This window comes from Macadamia integrifolia, chromosome 2 (genome assembly GCF_013358625.1).
Source record: "Macadamia integrifolia cultivar HAES 741 chromosome 2, SCU_Mint_v3, whole genome shotgun sequence".
Taxonomy (NCBI): Eukaryota; Viridiplantae; Streptophyta; class Magnoliopsida; order Proteales; family Proteaceae; genus Macadamia; species Macadamia integrifolia.
The window spans coordinates 15,326,625-15,349,813 of record NC_056558.1 but is presented as its reverse complement, the minus strand read 5'-3'; the positions used below and the strand labels follow the sequence as shown (position 1 = coordinate 15,349,813).

The 23,189-nt window shown below is 37.5% G+C and overlaps 1 protein-coding gene across 1 annotated transcript in view; it reads right to left on the bottom strand.

The window, feature by feature from the left end:
• LOC122088283 (phosphoenolpyruvate carboxylase 4-like) overlaps positions 1–21,224 on the bottom strand; it is a 44,752-nt gene extending 23,528 nt beyond the window's left edge. The window contains exons 1-15 of the mRNA XM_042657491.1: positions 20,935–21,224; positions 20,510–20,673; positions 20,264–20,378; positions 20,081–20,158; positions 19,886–19,954; positions 19,724–19,802; positions 19,507–19,583; positions 18,199–18,294; positions 6,333–6,474; positions 4,962–5,090; positions 3,765–3,838; positions 3,362–3,643; positions 2,687–2,812; positions 2,482–2,583; positions 2,256–2,402 (exon numbers count right to left, since the gene is read on the bottom strand). Coding sequence (XP_042513425.1) covers positions 2,256–2,402; positions 2,482–2,583; positions 2,687–2,812; positions 3,362–3,643; positions 3,765–3,838; positions 4,962–5,090; positions 6,333–6,474; positions 18,199–18,294; positions 19,507–19,583; positions 19,724–19,802; positions 19,886–19,954; positions 20,081–20,158; positions 20,264–20,378; positions 20,510–20,673; positions 20,935–21,090 — 1,836 coding nt within the window. The 5' untranslated portion in view covers positions 21,091–21,224. The remainder of the gene's footprint in view (positions 1–2,255; positions 2,403–2,481; positions 2,584–2,686; positions 2,813–3,361; positions 3,644–3,764; positions 3,839–4,961; positions 5,091–6,332; positions 6,475–18,198; positions 18,295–19,506; positions 19,584–19,723; positions 19,803–19,885; positions 19,955–20,080; positions 20,159–20,263; positions 20,379–20,509; positions 20,674–20,934) is intronic.
• Between the last annotated feature and the right edge of the window lie 1,965 nt (positions 21,225–23,189).

The following is a 23,189-nucleotide window of genomic DNA, read 5'->3' as shown; positions in this document are numbered from 1 at the left end:
GGGGGGGGGAGGTGGAGACTACCGTACTTCAGGTACGAGGGTCTGGAGTGGCGTCAAGGGAAGGCGGAAGTGGAGGAGGGGAAGAAAGGATGGGAGGCGAAGGATTGGGACCGAAAGGTTGACCAGCAGGGAGGTCAAGGGGAATATTGACGAAGGTAGGGGAGGAGCCCACGGCAATGGCCGCCAGAGAGGAAGGGAAGCATGGGGAGGTCATGGCCGAGAGAGGGTCTTAACTCTTACGTGAAGAAGTGAAAAGGTCTATTTGTGCCTATTAAATAGGCTAATGAGACAAGTTATAACCGTAGCTCCACACTCCACGCAATTTCTAACTCTTATAACTTCTACACTTTCCATAACCACATATATTAAGTCACATAACCACTAAGACTCCACCATGTGGCTATAACTCCTACCCACATACAAACACAATAAAGTTACATACACATATAATATATTAAATAACTACCACAATCACTTGGACACCATACGCACAAATCAAACTTGCCCATGTATGCACGTAACAGTTAATTAAATATTAGTTAAACTTTTTCCATTTTCCTTCTGCCTTCATTTCTACCAGAGTACACAAGTCTTATGGTTTTTAATCATGTCATTTTATTTTGTAATTTGACTATGATAATTGACAGGATATAACAAGCCTAAACAAATATGTCTTCTACGACTAGACATGTCATCTCTTAGTTGTAAGTTGTAACTAGATTGAAAGTTTATGACATACATGGTTTCTTATCCCAGTCATGTGTACTAAACACTCAAAAGTTCGAATTGAGAAGAAAGACAGTTACAGAATGAGATCCCAATTCTACACAAAATTATTCCATGTAAATGAAAATTTTGGCAACACAAGGAAAGGGATGCAAATTCTCCATTAGTCTTGTAAAGGTATTCAGCATACCATATTTGCAAACATGCACTGATGTATGCATGCAATATCTGAAGTTAAGCAAGAATAATTTGTATTCCTCCTCTTACTGCCAGAATTGGTTTTTACTGGATGGAAAATTTTGAAGTTTGCAAGAGAATTAACGAAGTCTCCAACAAATTCCTTTAGACAGTCCAATGATATAAAAACCTCATGATCAGGTATTGGATACCATTATTACTTGGGAATGAAGATTCAATGCTCTCACCATGTTATACATAGATCCGGAAGTGTGTGATACTGTGATGGTGGAAATGAGAAAACTCAAGGTTCAGACAACTTGTGAAAGCTTTTTAAAAATATAACATCATTACATATACTCTTCTAATCCTCTAGCCATTGTATACATGCACATCTACAGTACTCCAACCACCATTGTGTAATCTCTTATAGTCCTAAGTTTTTCAAAACTCTATTTTTCCACTTCAAACTTCATTTGGGTTGAGATTTGAAATTAAGCAGGGGACCTTGGGCTCTACCTGCTCATAAATTTGGCTCCCATCCAACCTACCATGTTCATGGTTTAAAGTATCGGTATGTATCGTACCGTATAGACCGACACGTATCGGTATTGGCCCTTACCGATACGATACTACCGATACACTACATTGAAATTTTAAAATTCTTTGCATCGTACAATACATACCAATACTCTTCGGAAAATAAAAAATCGAGGTTAAATGTACGTTTTAGTATTTATTGGTACGTATCGGTATGTATTAGTATGTATCGACCAATACATACCGATACGGTATGATACGTCCTGATACGGTGCGTCATGGTCGTATAAGGGCCAAGATGGTCAATTTTCAACAAAACACGATTTTTTGAGAGGGGTTTTGTTCCAAAGTTGCTGCCAACTGTTTTTTTCTCTAACTAAAGTGGAAATCAAGGTTGGGAACAAGGATTTTACACCCATAAACAACTACAAACCTTAGATTCTTAGTGCGATAATCTCAATTTAGTGTTTATGCATAATATATATTATATATAATTTTTTTAACTATTTTTTTATGCAAAAGTGTATAAAAAAGTGTTTCCTATCCATTACGTATATATCTTTAGCGTATCTTAGCATATCTCCGATACAATACAATACCCTCCAATTTGGCTGACCGATACAGCGACCAATACTGATACTTTAATCCTTGACCATGTTGCAGATATTTGGGTCACACAGGATGTGCTTCCTCTTTGGTGGCCATCCAAGAACCAAGAGCTCTTTCTATATATGCTTTTCCAGTAAGAAATGTCAATAAATTCTCATTGATCAATAGAAAATATCCTTCTAAACTTGCCAAAATCAGCTCACCTCTATTGTTGGAGGAATTAAAGGTCTCTTGCCTTTGAGCTCTTTAATTAGAAATTCCAGTTTTTTTTCTTCATCCCATTCACTATAGAGACCCATATCCAGGTATTTGGTAATTGCATCCAATGTTTCAGAGTGTCTACTCGATTCCTGGCACATGGAAAAAGAGAGGGACGAAAAATTAGCCTAGACCAATTGAATGAATCGGTTGTAAAATAGAATGAGATACCTGACGCAAATCGAGCTTCATTAGTATCATTCCAAAGGTAGCAACTCTTCGGATCAAGTCAGCAAGTCGTCCATCAGCAAGGATTCCAGATCCACATGATTGCTGCAAATATTGGTGATCAAGCATCAGTAGACTGATAGATTTTTCGACGGGGAATGGGGAAGAAAATGAAAGTAAGAAAACAAAGTAGAAGCCATCTAAATACCAGGGACTCATAGCAGAGCAGTAGAGGTTCCAGAAGTTGCTCTGGTGTTTCATAGTAATCCAAAGGATCATGTTCACAAGGAAGACCCTCAAGGAGAAGCTCCAGCCGCCTTCGTGTCTTCAAGAGCTAGACACAGAGAGAACAGAAAATCTTCATCAACATACTATAGATGGAAAATTTTATTTTACAAGTCAAAATAACGTTAATAGCCAATCTTTGTCTGTAGGTAAATGAGAAGGTTTCCCTAACGAAGCATCAAGGTACGCTTGTCTTGATGGTGCATTTATCTGCACATTGGTGGTAACTTTGGTTCAATAGCTGAAAGTACAAGGGTTACAATTTGCTATATGGTGGAGAAGGTATGCAAAAAATGACACAAGGCAATACTCCCCATCATACCGCTTGTTTGACGAGAGCATCCCTCCAAGTGGATGGAAAATGCATTGATGGGATGTGTTGGAAGAGGGCAATGATGAACAAGGTATGTCATACAGAAACACAGTAAGTGAAATTTTGAGGACTCTCAATGATGGACAAGGTCAGTTATGGACTATGTGTACGGAAAATTTCCCAAAAGCCACAACCTAGTACAAGTCCTGCTTTCACAGGGTCCTAGGAGGAGCATACTGGAGGCGATCCTAACTTCAGCATCTTTGTCAAAAGAGAAACTTATACCTTCTCTTTAACATTTCCTAGAAAAACTCTGTAAGAAGCAATTCCAGGTCTTTGAGGTAGACTTGGTTCTAGAAGCTTCTGGAAGCTGGACCTGCCAATATGAGACTCTCCAACTAGCTTCCTTTGGGCAAGGAGTTGACTCGAGCTAAAAGATGCACTCCTTGGGGTCACAACTGTCTGGGGATTTTTAGAAGATGCTGAATTGCTGATTGTAGCTACAACTCCATTGCTAGATGCTTTCTGTAAGCTTTGAGTTGATGAAAAATCTGAACTTGGAGAATCCTGACCATAAATTTACAAATAAGAATAGATATCAGCTATAATATCATGATGTCAGACATTGAAACCATAAATTGGATAAAAGAAAACTCAACAAAAATCTCCGCTCTGGAAATTGCAATACCTGACGATTCAGCGGCATGTAATCAGTGCCTGGAATCTCCAGTCTGGGAAATTGAGAGTCCCCATCATTGCATTCTATAATATGCAGAACAAAGCCCATGAATTCTCATTTAGGAATAATATTAGATATTTCTTAGACACTAGGTCCAATATCATACCATTACACTACTTGACTGACAGGATAACAAAATAACAATTTATAAAGGTGAATTTCACATAAAACAACCAATGAGAAAAAGAAGAAAATCTAACTGGTGCCAGAGAAAGCAGTTGGCTTCTTTTCATCCTTCAAAGTTATCAGGTAAAATAATAGCACCGTTGCAATGTGAACAATATTAAGAATTTAATTCTCGATTATTTTACAAAAATTGAAACTTTTTATAAAGTCAGGTATTGTGTAACATCTGATAGACCTTATCACTTTATGGATGAGATTTATATAAGATAATATTAATAAAAACAAAAAAAATACTGAACTACTTTCATGGAATATATCTTAGATTCAGTATGTCATCCAAAACAGGCTTTTGTAGGTCCTAAGTACCAACTACAAATATAATTTTAGAAAACCGTCAGGGAGCATCTAGCTTCCATGACCATGTAATTTTACTTAGTATTTTCAACAGTTTACATGAAAGCAAATGGAATGGAAGTGTCAAGTACATTTTTTAAATTGTGACAGTCAGAGTTTGCAATATCAGTGTTATATGGTTAAAGCAAAAAAGCTACCTACATATAATTAATTCACCAGCTACAAAAAGGTACAGGATAAAAATTACAAAATTACGAGAACAAAAGATTATATATATATACACAACAGTATACAGTCGTTTAGGATACATGAATAACTCAGATATAACCAACAATTATCATAGCAAATGTGCACTTTAAACCACAAGCTCAGCATACAAAGTCCAGTTTGTCCATCCCTGTAGCCGGGAGGGGGCATAAAAGGTAAGCATACATTTCAGATTCAGAAGCATCACCAACTATTGAATATTAAGTGGTTTGGATGAGATCGAGTGATACGTGCTAGAACTTTTCCTGGAAAGTCAGATGCTTCAAAGTTCAACCATGGAGTTCCCAGATGAGAAAAATAAAAGAGTATTTTTGTTGCAACCACTGAACTCTAAAATCAGCAATAAATATTAAAGAGGTTCACCACTAATCCTTCTGAGAAATCGAAAAAAAAGGGTACCTGTGCAAGAGGGCAAATCTGCACCTGCTGGAAGTTGTGTTGGCAATGCAGTAGCATGTTGGCTGTAAGGCTTTGACTGACCTCTAGTTGATTGGTTCCAACCTTCATGCCAATCCTCTGATGCAGTTTCTGCAGAAAAAAAGTTGTACAACCCTTAGATTCAAATAATCTTAATCAGCAGCATACGCATTACATGGAGCTTTTGAGGAATTCAAGAGACTTAAGCCACCATATGCACAGTTAAACATTGAAACAGTACACATGATAATCGTTCTACCAGAACAAATTGGTCTACAAAATACATGTACTGTCACAACTGCAGTAAAACATGTATATGCTGGAATAAGCACAAAGCTAAACCTTCCCGGCCAGAAAGATAATCTAGCAGCACTCCAGTCCATATGTTGAATACATAAAATATATATATATATATATATCATATGAATCAAGATGGAAAAAAATTATAGGTCACAAGCCAGTTGAACCGTATCAAAAACAGAACTCACAACTCAATTTTGCATCCCAATTTTTATCTAGCATATAAAAAGTGAATGACAACCACTAAAGTCTCATTATCAAAAGTTAAAATTATAATTTTCTATCAGAGTGAATAAGTCGCTGGACTATGCATCAGAAAGGGTACAATCCCTAAAGCCTAACTAGCTCCTAAAGTTTCTGTCCTAAAGGAATCAGTGGGGGCATGAGGCCTCAGACTCCACATGAAACTAGAACCATCCAGATTAAGAAATTTCACCACAAAAGCGTAATAAGATGGATCCTAGTAGAACAAGTACCATTGTAGAAGAAAGTACCTATAAAAGGAAAATTTTATCCTACTATTACTCCCTTTCTCCATGTAATAATGTGGTTTGCATCAAAGAACATACTGGACAAAATAGTTTCTAGAATGTTGAGGACCTCAGGCTGTCTTCCATACATCATGCTGAACACATGGCCCATGCAATAACATGTCATCCTAGTAGTTAGGTAGGAAGGCAACTCAACAGAGCATGTGCCGATTTTTATGGTAATTCACCATGGTGACCACATGAGCATGTAGGAAATTCAACAGAGCCTGCGTATTCATACATTCACCTACTTAATCCCTAATCTGTAGCAAATCCCATGACAAATTCAATCATGATATCATCTGAAAGTTTACCATTCTAGTATATTTACCTCCAATTAAATGTCATCATCATCTTACGACCGATGAATATTATTCATCGAGTCAAATACATAGCAAAAAATATTAGTATGGGAATTTTGAATTTTTGCCACTGACTAGTGGCTTTGATCTTCTATGCAAATCATTTACCATATGATAGTTATTTCATGCCAAAGACACTTAGATGTGTGGCATGTACCAACCTTTATGTAGAATCCCATGTGCAAGTTCTGACAGCTGCTCACTGCATCTATTTATGGAAAGTTCAAATCTAAGGCTGTCAACTTCTCGAATGTAGAGATCAATCGCCATCCAACGAGACAAAAGAGCAACATCTCTCGTCACCTGAAACAAGAACACCACCACATATAACGACATGGAAAATCTACCGACCAAAGGAATTATTGTTTAAAAAAATAAACAAGAACACTTCACCAGTTCATTTCTCACTCTAAACTAAACTTTCCAATACAGTTAAGAATGACATTAACAGGTGAAGTATAAATTGCTAATGAGCCATGTACATAGACAGCATATCTTTAACTTAATTTTTATTTTATTTCATTTTCCTCACACAATACACACCATCATTTCAGTGTTGTCGCAGACGATGCACCTAAGGTTGAACCTTGATTTATTGCCCCGTGCACTCTTTCAATCATCTAGGTTCATCAAGGTATAAGAAGCAATGAATTGCTTCATACTGCACAAGTTTACTTTTTTTTTCTCATGTTTATTCAGACTTCATAAGTATAATTTTGTAATTAGGCTAAAATATCAAGAGAGCATTGTAATTTGATTTTAATAGAACGTTCCAACACGTGTTTTGGTCTTCCTTGGTCTCCCTTGTTTGGATTCTTGTCTCAAAATTGAGAGAATGACTCATTCAAAACCTTAAAAGACTAAGAAGGTGGGAACCCAGCCACCCAGGTACCTTTTTTTTCCTACTTATTCTTCCTTGATCTTTCCTCCCCCCCCCCCCCCCCCCCCGAATGCAGATTAATAACCAAAATAGGCTTGTTTTATTAGGAATAAGTCTAGGGTTGGGTTGTATATGTGTTGGGCCTTCAGTCCATGTGGTTTGGAGTGTAATGGGCCACTTTTATGGGTCCAAAAGAGGGGCTCTAAGGCTGAGTACGGAATTACTAGTGAGTTTCTTTTTTTCATTAGTTTCCTTTTAGTTGGGTTTTGATGGGGTTAATTAGTTCTAAATTCAGTCAAAAGTTAGTTTCTAATTCCAGTCTTTGTATTTTCCTAGTTTCTATTTTTAATTTTAGTAACTAGAGGACTTGCTTTTATTTAGTTTCCTATTTCAGTTTTGGAAACTAAAGTGAGTTTCTATTATTTGTAAACCCCCATCATTATTATAAATAAAGGAGAGCTCTCATTAGTACAGCCACGATTTTATGAAAGAAAAAAAAAAGCTATGTTGCTATTTGCTCTTATGAGTGTGTTGTGTGTTTGATCACAGTGGAAGGTGAGTGGTGTTTGATCCATTCGACACTCTGCGGTGTGAAGCCCAAGTGGTCTCTTCAAGTTTTATCTTTATTCTTTCCAAGTTTTATTTTCAAGCATCTGTTACTGTTCAGAATACCAGGTATTTAATTCAATCTTCTTGCTCTCAGTTCTGTCCAGTGATAGGCCTTCCTGTGCAAGATTTTCAATTTCTGTCCAGACCTATCTGCTGGTCACTTTTGTCTGGGATTTTAACCTAAGGTAATACTGGTATAAAGGGGAACTTGATCCAGATTTGAAGGCCATCTGATCTCAGATCACTGAGTTATCAGATTTCTCCCTGTTTTCGTCTTTTAGTGACTTGTAGACTCTGATATTAAATCTGTAGGCCTGCTTCTTGCTATTAGCTGATCATATTATTCTGCTATTCTGAACATGATTGGGCTCCTATCTGTTCCTGGTTTATTCCTAAAGAACCACTGTTGACTTGGAATTCTGTTATTCTTATCTTTTGAGATCAATATTCTGCTGGACTGGTAGATAATATTCTGATTTCTGTTATATTGTTGGGGTTGGATTGGTTGTTCTTTGGTTTAAAAGTTCCTGCAGAATGAGACTTGGTTAGACCCCTACGCTAGTATACATTAAGTGGTATCAGGGCATGGCTGAGAATAACACCCCCACCCTAGTTTCTTTTATGGAGATGCTATAGAATATGAGAACTGAGATGAAGGCTAAACAGCAAGCTTTGCGGACTGAACTGAATGTAAGGTTGTTGGCTATGGAGACCCAATCACAAGTTCACAACAACATACCTGTGATTCTCATACACCACATGAAGTGGAAGCCCCATTGAATGTAACTGCTCAGTTGACTAACAGGAGACCTATCCCTAATCTAAGGGCACCACAGAGGGTTCCTGTAGTGCAACCTACTTTTAAAGAACACATAAGAGGTTACTTTGAGACTGAACGTCCCACATATCACAGGTACCCTAGAGATTCACAGAAGGTCAAGCTCAATCTGAAGGAGTTTGATGGGTAGGGGTGCAACAGGGCCGGGTTGCTAGGGTTTTAGGGTTGGGTTGGGTTTCTTAAAACCCTAGCCCAACCCTGAGTCCCCTTAACTAGGCCCAAACCTGCCCTGACCCTAACTCAAGGCCGTAAAACTTCAACCCTGGCCCTACCCTTTAGTGTTCAGCCCAACCCTTACCTGCCCTGATTGGCCCTGATTTTTCAAGGTCGGGCCGAGATGACCCTGACCCTGACCCTGATTGACCCTGACCTTGGTTTGGCATCAAGGGATGGGTATACCCTGACCCTGCAAATATAAAATAACTTACAAATAAAAAACATTCATAATAAAGAGGAAATAAAAAATACAAAGTTACAAATTTCATGGTAAAAAAAGCAAGAGATCGGTGAGAAGATATATTAGGATTTTTGAGGTGTCAATGTCAAACAAAATATAAAATTAGGTTAAATTGAGGGTTAACATCAGGGTCACAACCAGGGTCAACATCAGGGGCAAAAATCAAGGCCGGACCGGGCCAAAATTCAGGGTAAGAAAATCAGGGCCTGGTTCAGGGTGGGCTGGGCGGGCCAAAGACATCAATCCTTACCCACCCTGACCCTGACTCAGAATCAGAAATTTCAAGGTTGGGCCGGCCCTCAGGGCCCAATTTTTGGGTCTGAACTTATTCAGGATCAAGGTGGGCCAAGGGCGGGTTTGGGCCGTTAGGGCCAAACTTGCACCCCTGTTGATGGCAGACATAACCCCCAACTGTTCTATGATCTACTTTTGATGATTATTTTGACTATTATGACTTACCTAAGGAACGGAAGATGAAACTAGCCTGTGCAGAGCTAGTTGAGGCTGCTCGTGACTGGTGGAAAACATATGAACTAGAGTTGGAAGACTGTGGTAGAGAACCTACTACATGGGAGGAGATGAAGCAAGAACTGTCTGACAAGTACTTGCCATGTAACTTTAAGGCTCGCATACAAGACCAGCTAAACTCTCTTCGTTAGGGAAATATGACTGTGGCAGAGTATATGAACAAATTTGATGCACTTTATTCTCACACAGGCACAGGCATCAGGGAGAACGAGAGGTAATTACTTTCTCGGTTTCGACTGGGATTATGAGCTGAAATTAATAGGGGAATTGGTGTAGCTAATGTGTATACAGTGAGAGATTGCTTTGACAAGGCTCATCGAGCAGAGAAACTTATAGCACAACCAGGTAGAAGGTTTAGCTACCAAGTTGGGGAGGTCGAGAAAAATTTTTCAGCCACTAAACCTACCACTTCAGCACCTGCAAGAGCCACAACTCCTCTATTGGAAGTGAAGATACCTCTATTTCAACCAAAAGAACCCAAAATCAAGGTGACAAATGAAGAGATAGTTCTTGAAGCTTCAAAGACAGAAGGTCAAGAGACAAAAGATTCCATGGAAGAGTTCTACATTGAAGAGAGCACAGCAGACAAGACTGGAGCCGTGGACGTTAATGTAGTGATTGAAAGCACTCCACAACAAGTCTTTGAGATTTATGATGACAAGGAAGAGATTGTTCCAATCCTTAATGAGAAGTTTACCAACATTAACGACTCTATGCACACGACATTCACAGTTGGTATTGATTTATAGGTTGAGCATATAGAGTTTGTTATGCCATCATGGTTCGTTCAAGAGAAAGCTCCACGTCTTAAAGACTACCTCCCAAAACTCTACAAGCAATCTGAATTCTGTTTGGGAATGGTTATGGCTGCTATTCACATATTGTTCCCACCTCATCACTGCAAAATTTGAGGATGAATTTTTTCAAGATAGGGAGAGTTAATGCAGATTAATAACAAAAATAGGCTTGTTTTATTAAGAATAAGCCTAAGGTTGGGTTGTACACATAGTTATTAAATTCGCCGAATTATTCGCGAATAATTCGTGCGAACCGAATTTTTCCGAATTAAATGAAAAATTCTGACCGAATCCGAATTATAAATAAAATTCGGTAAAAATCACGATTTTTTCTAATTGGATTTAAAAACGCTAATATATAGGGTCAAACCGATTTAAACCGAATTATTCGGTTCAAACACACTTTTAAAAATAAAAAATAAAAAAGTCGAATAACAAAGCCCAAAAGCCAAAACCGAGGGTTTGTTTTCTCATCTTCTTCTTCGTTCTCCCAAAACCCACTTCTTCGTTCTGCTTCTCCGGTTCTCCCCCAGATTTCCGCCGCTCTGTTTTCAAATCTAATGCTCATAAATTCCTCGTGAGTTCAGAAATGGTGAGTTCGTGACTCGTGAGGTCAGGGGTGCGGCGGGTGCCAATTGTTTATGCTGGCTTCTCCCCCAAATTTCCGCCGCTTTGTTTCCCAATCTATTTCTCATAACTATGATCGTGAGTTTGTTGCAGGTTATTGGTGGAAAGAGTCCTGAGACAGGGGATTTAAGGTTTTCCTGGGTTTAGTTATCGTTATCTTCCTACCTATTCTGCTCTACACTGTATATCAGGTCAGGGTCTCCTTTTCTCTTTGCATAATATGTTAGCACTTTCTTCCACAATCTGTTGACAGATCCTAATTACTAGAGTGCTGAGCATCAGTATTTTAAAATCCGAAAGTGGTACCTTCCTTAAATTCATAATCTTGACTGGTTTCTTGAGATCCAATTCAGTCAAGGATTCTTTTATTATTGCTGATCCAACCATCAAATTTCTGATCAGACTACATGAATACCAATCGGTTGGAAGGAAGAACATTCCAATGGAGTCAAAGTCTGGTTTTGACCGATAGTTTGAATTGGAGCAGAACTCTCAGAATCTGGACAGATTCAGCCGAAGCCATGGCGATGTGAGCTCGGGACTCGGGAGCACTAAAGGAGGTTGCTCAACCGTGAGGTTGGTCGGCGGTTTCTTCAGAGGTTGGTTTCAGAGGTTGATACTCCGGTAGTCGTGACTCGTGAATCGTGACTCCGGTCACTTAGACTTGAGTCTCTTGACTCTTCTCTGCTGGTTGCAGCCTTGCAGGTATGTGTTCTTCAAATTTTTTTTTTCAATGAGTGTTTTGTTCAAGCTGTAAAATCTGAAATGTGTTCTTCACTTCTTTAAGTATGTGCTTTTTCTTTAGTATTGATTGATAAACAATGTAGACATAGAATCCGTTTTCCTTTTTAATTTTTTGATGGTGATTGGTCTTTCCAATCAGCCCAGTGATTGTTTCAGTCTAGATTACATGGGCTGTATTTCTTTGTACTTCCTATTTATTCTCTTTATTTTTTTAAGGGTTAATGACTGCTGGTGTTCCCAACGTTTTGAGAAATTGTACATTGAGTACCCAACATTTGGAATTTTGTATTTGGGGTACCTATACGTTTGTGAATTGTATTTGAGGTACTATCTGCTCCACCCTTTCTATCGAGTAGAACTTAATGATTTCATTGATGAAGATGAGTGGCAAATATATACACAAGAGACCTTAACAGTGTATCCCTTTGATTGTGGGATGGTGACAAAATAGAGATATAGATTTAACTACATAAGGAAAGGTGAAAAAGTGATTGAGAAAGATATGGAGTAGGTGATTGGGATATGCTTAGAAGACACGATTAGTGCTAACTGGCTAACGAGCTAGACTTCTTCCAATAAGTTTGCTGACACTCCCCCTCAAAAGTGAAATGTGTTCTTCACTTCTTTAACTAGCTGTAAAATCTTAAGCTAGTTAGATACTCTCATATTGAATCTAAACATCATTCCATTTGGGTCTCGGCCTTTCTAGACTCTAATCAGTTGATGGGTCCTAGCTTATGGGGTTATTTGTTTGATAATAGTTTTAAGTGTTGATTGGTTACAATTTCAGGCTTTTGTTTTCTATATAGTCTTATGCATGCTAATGAAACTATGGTAAGGTCTTCTTGTTTGATTCAGAAAATGATCATAAGGTGTAAATGACCAATGCTATTGTAAAAGGCTATGCATGTTAGTGGGACTTGAAAACTTGATTCTTTAATTATCCAGAGGCTATTTGCTTATGTAATGTAATTATTAATATGATATATTTGTTTGTTTATATGAAATGATTTATGTTGTTTTTTTTTTTGTGTTTCAACTTTTAACAAATGGGAAAAATGGGAAGACAAAAAGATAAGTTTTGGCAACATGCTGAGCAACTTGATAGTTCACATTTCAAATACAAATTTTGTGAAAAACAAGTTTTTGGAGGGGTCACTCGACTCAAGTATCATTTAGCTAAGGTTAGTGGTCATGATGTTGCCTCTTGTGAGAAAGTATCAGATGATGTCCAAGCAGAAACTCTTCTTGCTATTAATTTTGAATCAAGTAGTAAAAAACGGAAGAGTTGTACCAGTGGTGAGAGTATAGTTGGTTCTTCTCCTTTGACTTCTTTAACTATAACTAGTCAAAGGCAGTCCACAATGGAGGAAATGATCCCTAAGATGGACAAACCAACTTGGGAGAAATCTCATCGTGAATTTTTTTTTTTATTAAAAATAACATTTCTTTCAATGTTATTCAATCGGATGCTTTCATCAATTTTGTGAAGTGCACAACCCGTTATGGTCCTAGTGTTCCTATTCCAAGTTATGGAACCCTTCGTGGAAGAATAATTCCTGAAGCAAGAAAGGACCTTGAAAAATATGCTGAAGAAGTAAAATTTTCTTGGAAGCAAACTTGAAGAAGCGGTCTTTTCTTAATGTGATTGCTTATTCTCCGGGTGGTGCTCTCTTTTTGAAGTCAGAGGAGTGTTCCCATGCTAAATTTACTGCTTTTTATATATTTGATATTCTTAAGAAAGAGATTGAAAGTATTGGCCCAAATTTAGTGGTTCAGCTAATTTCAGACAATGCATCCAATTATTCAAGTGCACTTGATATGCTTACTGGAAAGTATCGTTGGTTGTTTAAGACTCGATGTGCAGCCCATGATATCAATCTAATGTTGAAGGATATCTATGAAAAGTTTTTTTGGGTTCAAGAAATTTTTTATGAGGCAAAAAGAATTATTGACTACTTGTACAAGTCAATAATTGTCTTACAGTTGATGAGGAGTTTCACAAACAAGCATCTAAAATATCCTTGTAAAACTAGATTTGCTTCAAACTTTTTAATGCTTCAGTCAATTGTTGAAGTGGAAGAGAAGCTTAGACTCCTAGTTGCATCAGCTGAGTGGAGGAGTCTAAGAAATTCGAGATCTTTTGAAGCAAATCGAGTGGACACTATTCAAAGGGAGTCGTTTTGGAATGGTTCAAAAGAGATTTTGAGGTTTATGGAACCAATCATTTGAGTTCTCCGTTTGGTTGATGGTGATGGGGCTACATCAGGGTATTTGTATGAAGCAATAGAAAGAGCAAGAGAGATATTGGAGAAGCTTTATGAGGAAGACCATCGGTATGACCAAAATTTGAAAATCTTTGATAATAAAAGAGATGAAAATATTTTAGGTATCATTCACTATGCAGCTGCTGTTTTCAACCCCACTTATTTTTTTAGTGAAAGATTCAAAAAGATTCCTCAATTGGAAGATGCAACAGATTTCATTGGTGAGATAGTGGTTCCACAAGATGAGAGGAGAGAATATTATGGACAGCTGACAGTATACCACATGAAGTCTAGCACTCTTTTTACTCCCAGTGCCAAGATGATGATGGAAACTAGTCATCCTCGTAAGTGTAATAATTACTTTCTTTTTAAAATTTTTAGTTTATTGTTTCTTATGTAAAAATTACTTGTCTTTTAAAATTGTTTATATATATATATATATATATTTGCCAATGACAGGGATTTGGTGGCATATACAAGGTGATGCTATTCCTATCTTACAGAAGTATGCCATTCGAATATTGAGCCAACCATGTAGTTCTTCGGCTTGTGAGAGAAATTGGAGTGCCTGGGATGCAGCACAAACAAAAAAGAGGAATAGATTATCAACAGCGATGTTAGATGATTTAGTCTATGTGAGAATGAATTCATTGATGATGAAAAAGAGGGGTGAACTTGAACAGAAAAACATGTTACCCATTAATCTTGACAATATTAGTGTCAATGATTTTGAAAAGAGCATTGAGGACGTTGATAAAGAGCTAAAGAGATTGTTGGATGATGTGGATGATAGCATTGCTGAAGACTTGCTATTTGGTGCAAGTGCTAGTTTTACTGAGAGCGAGACTCAACCCCCAGATTGTATATAATGATTTAGTTGAGTACTTAAGTTATGGTGATGTAATAACTATTGTTATGCTTTTGTGGATGTTTTGCTTTATTTAGAATAGTTTTTCCTTTTAAGCATGAATGATGGAATTAGGTGAGTCATGGACTCATGGATTGAATGAAGTGATTTTGAACTTTTATGTTCCTACAGGATAATTGGTAGAAGCATTAAAACATGCATTAGAAATTGAATTACTGTAACCATTGCTTCCATCACTCAATGACAATTTTTTCCTAGTTTTTTTCCTGTATTGTATATTTGAACTACAATAATTTTCTCTTTTTAGGTGTACATATCAAGTTAATTACTTAATAAATAAAATAGATAAAATAAATTATAAAAATAACATCCGAATTGTTTGCCCGACTTTTATTTTTGTACTCTAATAATTCCCTAATCCGAATCCGAATCCGATTTTTATTTTGTCCGCTTTTTTGACCGAACCCTTAAATTAACCAATCGAATTATTCCGAATAATTCTTCGGCCGAATAATTCTCGAATCCGAATTTGCTAACTATGTTAATTGCTGGCCTTCAATCCTTGTGGTTTGAGCTGTAATGGGCCACTTTTATGGGTCCAAAGAGGGTTCTAAGGCTGAGTACGGATTACTAGTTAGTTTCTTTTTTTATTAGTTTCCTTTTAGTTAGGTTTTGATGGGGTTAATTAGTTCTAATTTCAGTCATTAATTAGTTTCTAAATTCAGTCAAAAGTTAGTTTCTAATTCCAGTCTTTGTATTTTCCTAGTTTCTATTTTTAATCTTAGTAACTGGAGGATTTGCTTTTATTTAGTTTCCTATTTCAGTTTTGAAAACTAAAGTGAGTTTCTATTATTTGTAAACCCCCATCATTATTATAAATAAAGGAAAGCTCTCAATAGTAGAGCCATGATTTTATGAATGAAAAAAAAAAAAAAAAAAAAAAAGCTATGTTGTTGTTTGCCCTTATGAGTGTGCTATGTGTTTGATCATAGTGGAAGGGAGTGGTGTTTGATCCATTCAACACTCTGCGGTGTGAAACCCAAGTGGTCTCTTCAAGTTTTATCTTTCTTCTTTCCAAGTTTTATTTTCAAGCATCTCTTACTGTTCAGAATACCAGGTATTTAATTCAATCTTCTTGTTCTCAGTTCTGTCCAGTGATAGGCCTTCCTGTGCAGAATTTTCAATTTCTGTCCGGACCTAACTGCTGGTCCCTTTTGTCTGGGATTTTAACCTAAGGTGCTACTGGTATAAAGGGGAACTCGATCCAGATTTGAAGGCCATCTGATCTCAGACCACTGAGTTATCAGATTTCTCCCTGTTTTCGTCTTTTAGTGACCTGTAGACTCTGATATTATATCGGTAGGACTGCTTCTTGCTGTTAGTAATTTCTAGACTGCTGTTCATATTATTCTGTTGTTCTGAACCTGATTGGGCTCCCATCTGTTCCTGGTTTATTCCTAAAGAACCACTGTTGACTTGGAATTCTGTTATTCTTATCTTTTGAGATCGATATTCAGCGGGGCTGATAGATAATATTCTAATTTCTGTTATATTGTTGGGGTTGGATTGGTTGTTCTTTGGTTTAAAAGTTCCTGCAGAATGAGACTTGGTTAGACCCCTACCCTATTCTACATTACCCCCCTCTCTCTCCTTTCCTGCATGATCAGACGCTGAAGCTCAGGCTGTTTGGATTGAGAGCTTCCTAAAGGGAGGCTCTGCCCAAACTCCAAAAGAAAAAGAGAAAATTGGCTCAGTAAAAAGCTACATTCTCCATTCTTCCTCTTCTATAACACAATTATTCTTCTCTCTCCCTTTCATTTCTATCAATATAGGCCTTTTTCCTTCTTTTTTCCTCCTTTCTTTTCTTCTTAAATCCTGCTGCAATTGCATACGGATAAAATTCTTCCCTAGGGGAAGGATCTGTAACATTTTCCTATATGTTTCTGGTATTTCTCCTTTTTTTTTTCTTTTTTTTTTTTTTTTTTTTTTTTTTTTTATTTGTTCCTTTCTTCAACTGGATGTGCATCTCGCTTTGTGTCTTGCACCTCAGGAAAATGGAGGCCTATCAACCTTGTTCATGATTTTCACCCAACAACAACAATGCACTATTTCCTCACTGGGCCTTCTTTAAACTAGGCTTTCCTTTTGCACTTTCCCCTTTGTTTGAGCTCTCTTTTGGGCCATCTAGAGCACCATTATGGATCATGTTAGGAGCACGGTCTTGGTATGATGATTGATGTATTGAATGCTCTCTCTCTTTATACAAAATAAGTCCTCGCCTCCTATCCTTCCAAGATAAATATGTTCCCAAATCCGAGTCCTATAAACCAGAAAATCATTGTAAGCACTCATTGACTTTTAGGACTTCTGCAGACTAATCCCTTATCTGCCTCAAACCATGCACACTGGACACTGCCCCTAATCCAATTCCTTCATTTGACCCCCATGGCACATCGTTTGGAATAATAGTAAAGTACATCCCAAGAGAAACATCTTTTTCATGCAAAACTTGCAATAAGGCCAGGCTTCCCACTCTCAATCTGTAGCCAATACATTACTAGCAAGCAAGGAACCATCAAGATTCTATCTCCATTAGACAAAGGCCCCATGGGAATATATATATATATATATATATATGTGTGTGTGTGTGTGTGTGTGTGTGTGTGTGTGTGTGTTTTGAATGGTATGATAGATCTTTACCAACAAGACTAATACAGGCCAATATAGCCAAAAGCTATAAAGGTGAATGGAGATGCCCGTGGAGTGCTCTAGAGTGACTCTTCCAGCCTAAACATCCATCCCTTCTAAGGATGAAACTATGCACTACAAACTAAAGAAAAATTCTAAGAGAGATAAAGGATGAATGAACACAAGCTGCAAAAATAGAGATATGGAACTAATTGCTTGCTAAAATTTGAAAGCACCATTTTCTTTTTCTTCTTATTTTCCATTTAATTGCCTCATTAAATTGTTGGCCACATCATAATCTTGGTAGTCAGATGCTCATATCACAACTTCCAAAACAATCAGAGTTACGGCTCAACTTCAACGTAGCATTTTTTCAGAAATTGTTAATAATATTAATATTCTGACTCTCCAAAGTGAAAATAATATGACACATATTCTTACCAGAATTATAAAGTAGAACTTATCTTGACTATTAGAAATTTTTTAGCTTGAGAAGAACACCAAAAGAATTAGGATCTCTTCTTTATGGTGGGAACTTTATTGTTGCATTTTGCAAGTTAATGTGCCAAGCTGCAGCATTTTGTTCTACCTTTAAGAAAAAGTGTTCTGCCTTCAAAATGGTTTGTTCCCTTGGAACATACAGACTCATGGAGATCCATAGAGGGCCTTATCTTTGTATAAATTCAAAGCTCGAATTTGAAAGCCATCAATATATAGGACTCACCTTTGCTGTCACATTAGGATTTCCATCTCTATCACCTCCCATCCAAGACCCAAATTTTATTGGTGTGCAGGTCAGTGGAAGTGGTCTTCCTGTATGCTGTAAGAACAAAGGACAACAAAACTGTGTAAGATTGAGAACTCTAGAACTCTACCACATATTGATACCAATTAAGCTATAACTCATACTAGTCCAAGGAGATTTTCCCAATGTCTTTTAAGACGAACACATTTAGATTTTTTTTTTTTTTTCCCTAAAGACAAACACATACAGATTGCATCTCTCAATGATTGATTTATTTCTGCCATGAGAGGCTTGATGTGATCAATCTAACCATTGGATAGATCAAGGTTTTTAGACAGTTAAGGGCCTACATTTGTCATATTTCATGACCATTTTAATCAGTATATTTTCATTGCATGACCATATTTAATTAGATAAGATAATCCAGAAAGTCCTAAAATCTGCCATATTTCAGAATGAGAGCTTATTTGAGAGTCAAATGTTTTGGCTATATTCTCCACACAATTCTTGATTTATATTGTACCCAGTGCATGAGGATCCCACCACTGTGGGGTCTGGGCAGTGTCATAATGTACACACCTTACCCCCGCTTTGAGGAGAGACAGTTTCTCGACTCGAACCCTCAACACTAGGTAGCAATGGAACAATCTTACCGTTGCGCCAAGGTCCACCCTCGACGTTGCAAAATAAAAAAATCAATATTAACGGTCAAAATTTGGATGATTGGGAAAATATTTAATACATGATGATCATATAGTCGAGTTTGACTTCAAAATTTTTTAAGGCAAGTACCCATATGGTCTTTTTGCTTAGAACTGTCACGTCAGCCATTTCCATGCTAAGATAAACTAGGAAATTTGACATAGTGAGCTTCCAAATTAAGGTATCTTGATATGAAATGCTCTACCATGGCACTAATTAAAATTTTAAATTGTATTATCCCCTTTTACTATCAATGGTTGGATGAAAGAGCAAAGAGGTCCATTTTGATAGTGAGTCCAAGCAGGTCAAAGATGAACTGGGGTAAAATATAAGGGAGGAAAAGAACTCTTGTGACATAAGTAAATTCAATACTGTTGTCGCCGAGAATCTCTTGAAAGGATCCCATAGACAGAGACAGGATCGTTTTAAACATGGAAGGCATACGTAACTGAAACAAAATTTTGAAATAACGGATACCTATCTAAAGAGCCCAGTTCACTGGGGCTTCCCAAAATGAAAAGAATCAGAACTGTAAGTGCAAAAGACTCAAGAAGAATAAAAAAACCGTGGGTTGAAGTAACAGACTTTCTTCAGGGCAGTGCTGACACGTCGTAAATAATGAGGCACAGCTCTCCAAAGGGACTGCTCTACAATGTGCAAACCTTCAGGAAATAAGAAAACACCAATTAGTAAACAGATAGCATAGCCACCAAAAAAAAAACTAAAGAAGAAGAAGAAGAGAAGGGAAAGAAAAGAGACAGGGAGAGAGTTCTAATATTTCTAATATATATGAAAGGTATACCGGCCCTAGCTTCATCTACTGGTGTAGGCATTTGCCGTCTCAGTTCATCTGTCTGCCATATTGCAGTAACCTCCCTCGCCTGACAAAACCAAAATTGAATGTGGATATTTAACATACAACCGAATCAAGGTTTTGCAAAATCCTTCACGCAATGATAATTACCAGATCTTCAATCAACATCTCTCGATCTTCATGGCTAAGATCTGGCCGATCATTATACTCCAGTAAATGCTACAACCAGAACAGAGTAGGTTCATAGTCAGGAAGAATCATCATGACAAACATTTATTAATCTACATATACAGTGGTAGGTTCAGAAAATAATATTATCATCAATCATGGCCATAAATATATTACAGCAATTCTAATGTGTTTGTACTGCAAGGTGCGCCGGTTGATTTGAGTGGGATGAGCAGTAAGAACAATCTCAACCTCCTGCAGCAACAAGAGCTCAACATTAACGTGGAACAATGCTTCAAATGAGATTATGCTAATTCGTTACACAGCCAATTCGAGGATAGGCAAGGACACGAACAACACCTGCTTGCAGACAGTGTTATAGAGCTCATCCGGAGAAACTTCTCCTTGTATCAATCGATTAAATGTATCATCACAAGATTTTGATAAATGGGGAACACTTCTAGCCTTACGCACCCTGCATGAAGAAATTGATTTGAAAGGGAATCCATAGAATTTCCTTGAATACATACGTTTGAAACAGGGGAAGAAATGAATTGATGGGAAGGACTTCAAGAGATCAGACTTAAACAAGCAACAGGAAATCACCTGTGATGGGTCTCAGCGATACCCATCAGAGTGAGATTATGGCTGAATGCTCTGGCCAGCGTCAAGGCTTCTTCTAGAGTCATCTCCGATATCTCAGATGCCAGCTGCTTCTCCACAAGCTCGGCTGTGTCCTCGATCCCCGCCATTCTCATATTACAAGCACTCTAGAAACACAAAATGGCAGATACCCAAATGCAGTAACTACTTCAAAACCGCAGAAATGAGAGAAAACAAAGAATACATAGACCAGTAAATTGAAGATTGAACTTGTAGCAACAAAGAAAAGCTACAAAAAAGGACTCTCGAAATTTGAACTCGAAATCCGTTACAGAGCAGAAAACGAAACAGAGAGAGACTGGAGGGGAACAAAACAAAGACATAAGAGTAATCTGATCATCAGAGAAGAGGGAAACTGTATTGGATACCTGAGCTAAGACTCGCATTCGTTCAACTTTCTCCATGACTTGGTTCCCAACTTCTCGCTGAAGAACGTCGTTGAGAAGGCTGCCAAGTAACCTGCAATCATCTTCGAAGTTCTGGAACGATATTTCCTCTACAATATCGTCTGTAATGTCCGTCATTATCGCAGAGAACCAGTGAGAGAGATGACAGAAACAGAGGAGCAGTAAGAAAGAAGTGTTGGAGAAGCCAAAAAGCAAAACAGAGTAGGAGAGAGAGAAGGTCTCTCCCTATCCGGAAGAGAAGGGGTGGTCTATGAGAATTGAGAAGAAAAAAATGGGCCCCTTTCTTTATTTTTTAAAGTTTTTCCATGTCATCGACCACGGATTGGAAAACACATGGCAGTTAAAACCATGGATAGTTGCCGGTTCATAGTTGGCGGTTCTTTTTTTTTTTTTTTTTTTTGGTAAAAATAATCCATTTGAGTGAGACGGCACAAAAGCCTCATTTACACCAAAGAGTGACATTTGGCCAAACTATCTCAACAATTCATTGATAGGGTCTACCTTGCTAAGAAATGGGTTACAATATATATATATATATATATATATATATATTTTTTTTTTTTTTTGGTGAAAGCTACAAAATTAGTCTTTCTGGAAATAAAGAGAAACTCACATACAATGAATTGAGATAAAAGATATTTGATATTTGGAACTATTTGATACAAATCAGAAGGCATGGCTTGGGAATGATTGTTGATGAAGCTGATAATGTCATTGCCTAGACGAATTATCAATGTTTCACATGTACCAATTGCGCCAAGACAAACTGGAGATGAGATCGCAAATGTCTGGCTTCCTGAAGAATGTCTTACAGTCACCCCAAGGCCCCCTTGATTAGAGACATGGTCGAAGGGTGCATCACAATTAACCGTGCACCTTCCCTATTGAGGAGGTGCCTAATTCAAGCCTAGAGAGTCTGTGGAAGTGAGATTAGCCTTAAGACCTATAGCTTCCTATAACTCAAGGAATGCACGATATATGCTGCATGGGAAACTTCAGTCGGAGTCCATACCTTCTTTTTAAAGAGCAAATCATTTTGAGCATTCCATAAAAACCAGCAAGTGAAGAAACACCAACTCAAAGTCTCCTCCCCACTCTTCTTATCTGGGAAGGATATTTGATCCCAAATTTGAAGCCACAAATAGATCTTTGGATTGTCATGAGCAAGGGCAATAAAAGATAATGGACCACCGATCCAAGCTGCTTTAGCAAAAGGGCAGCCAAGGAAGATGTGGTCATTTGTTTCCATGGAGTTTCCACATCGAGGACAATCAAGATCGATTGGGATTTGGCGAGATGATAGATTTTGACCGAACCAAGCTGCTTCAGTATCATGTTCTATCATCCTTTGAATGCTAGGGCATCCCCCTTAAGTGAAGCACCACATCAATACCCAGATGTTGTGATAAGTGGGAAAAATTTGTCTTACAATGGACAAGTGTGAGTTAAGAATCTAGCGCATAAGCATAAGGTTAGATTAGCTTATTGAAACATTGAATCCTTAACAAGTAAGAGTCTGGAGTTGATAGATTCTATGAGGAGACGAAACATTGATATTGTTTGTATCCAAGTGACTAGTTGGAGGGTAAAAAAGCTAAGATGTTGGATGACTTCAAACTTGGTAATCGAGAGATAAAAGTAACAGAAGTAGAGTAGGCATAGCACTGGACAAATATCAAAATAATACTACAGTGGAAGTTCAAAGATCTATGGATAAGATTATATCGATCAAGCTAGTGTATAATTAGTGCTTATACACCCCAAGTAGGATTTGATGAAAATAGTAAGTTATAATTTTAAGAGCACATAGAAGGATTGGTGCATAGATTTGGTCAAAGTTAAACAATAATTATAGGAGACAACCTGAATGAACATATTAGAAAGAACCATAGAGGATATCAATTTTAGAGTTTACGATAGCTTATGATTTGTCCATACTGAATACATTATTCGAAAAGAGAGGAGCATTTAATTACCTACAAACGTGAACATCATACTAGTCAAATAGATGTCTTCCTCACGGAAAGATTTGACAAACTGTTGTGCAAGCACTATAAGGTTACTTGGGGAAAGCCTAACTACTCAACATAGATTGGTGGTCGTGGATATGTGCTTCAATAAGCAAATACGTAAAATAGAGATACCTATTTGCCCTAAGATAAGGTGGTAAAGATTAAAAGGAGTTCATCTAGATATATTTACTTGTAAAGTGATCA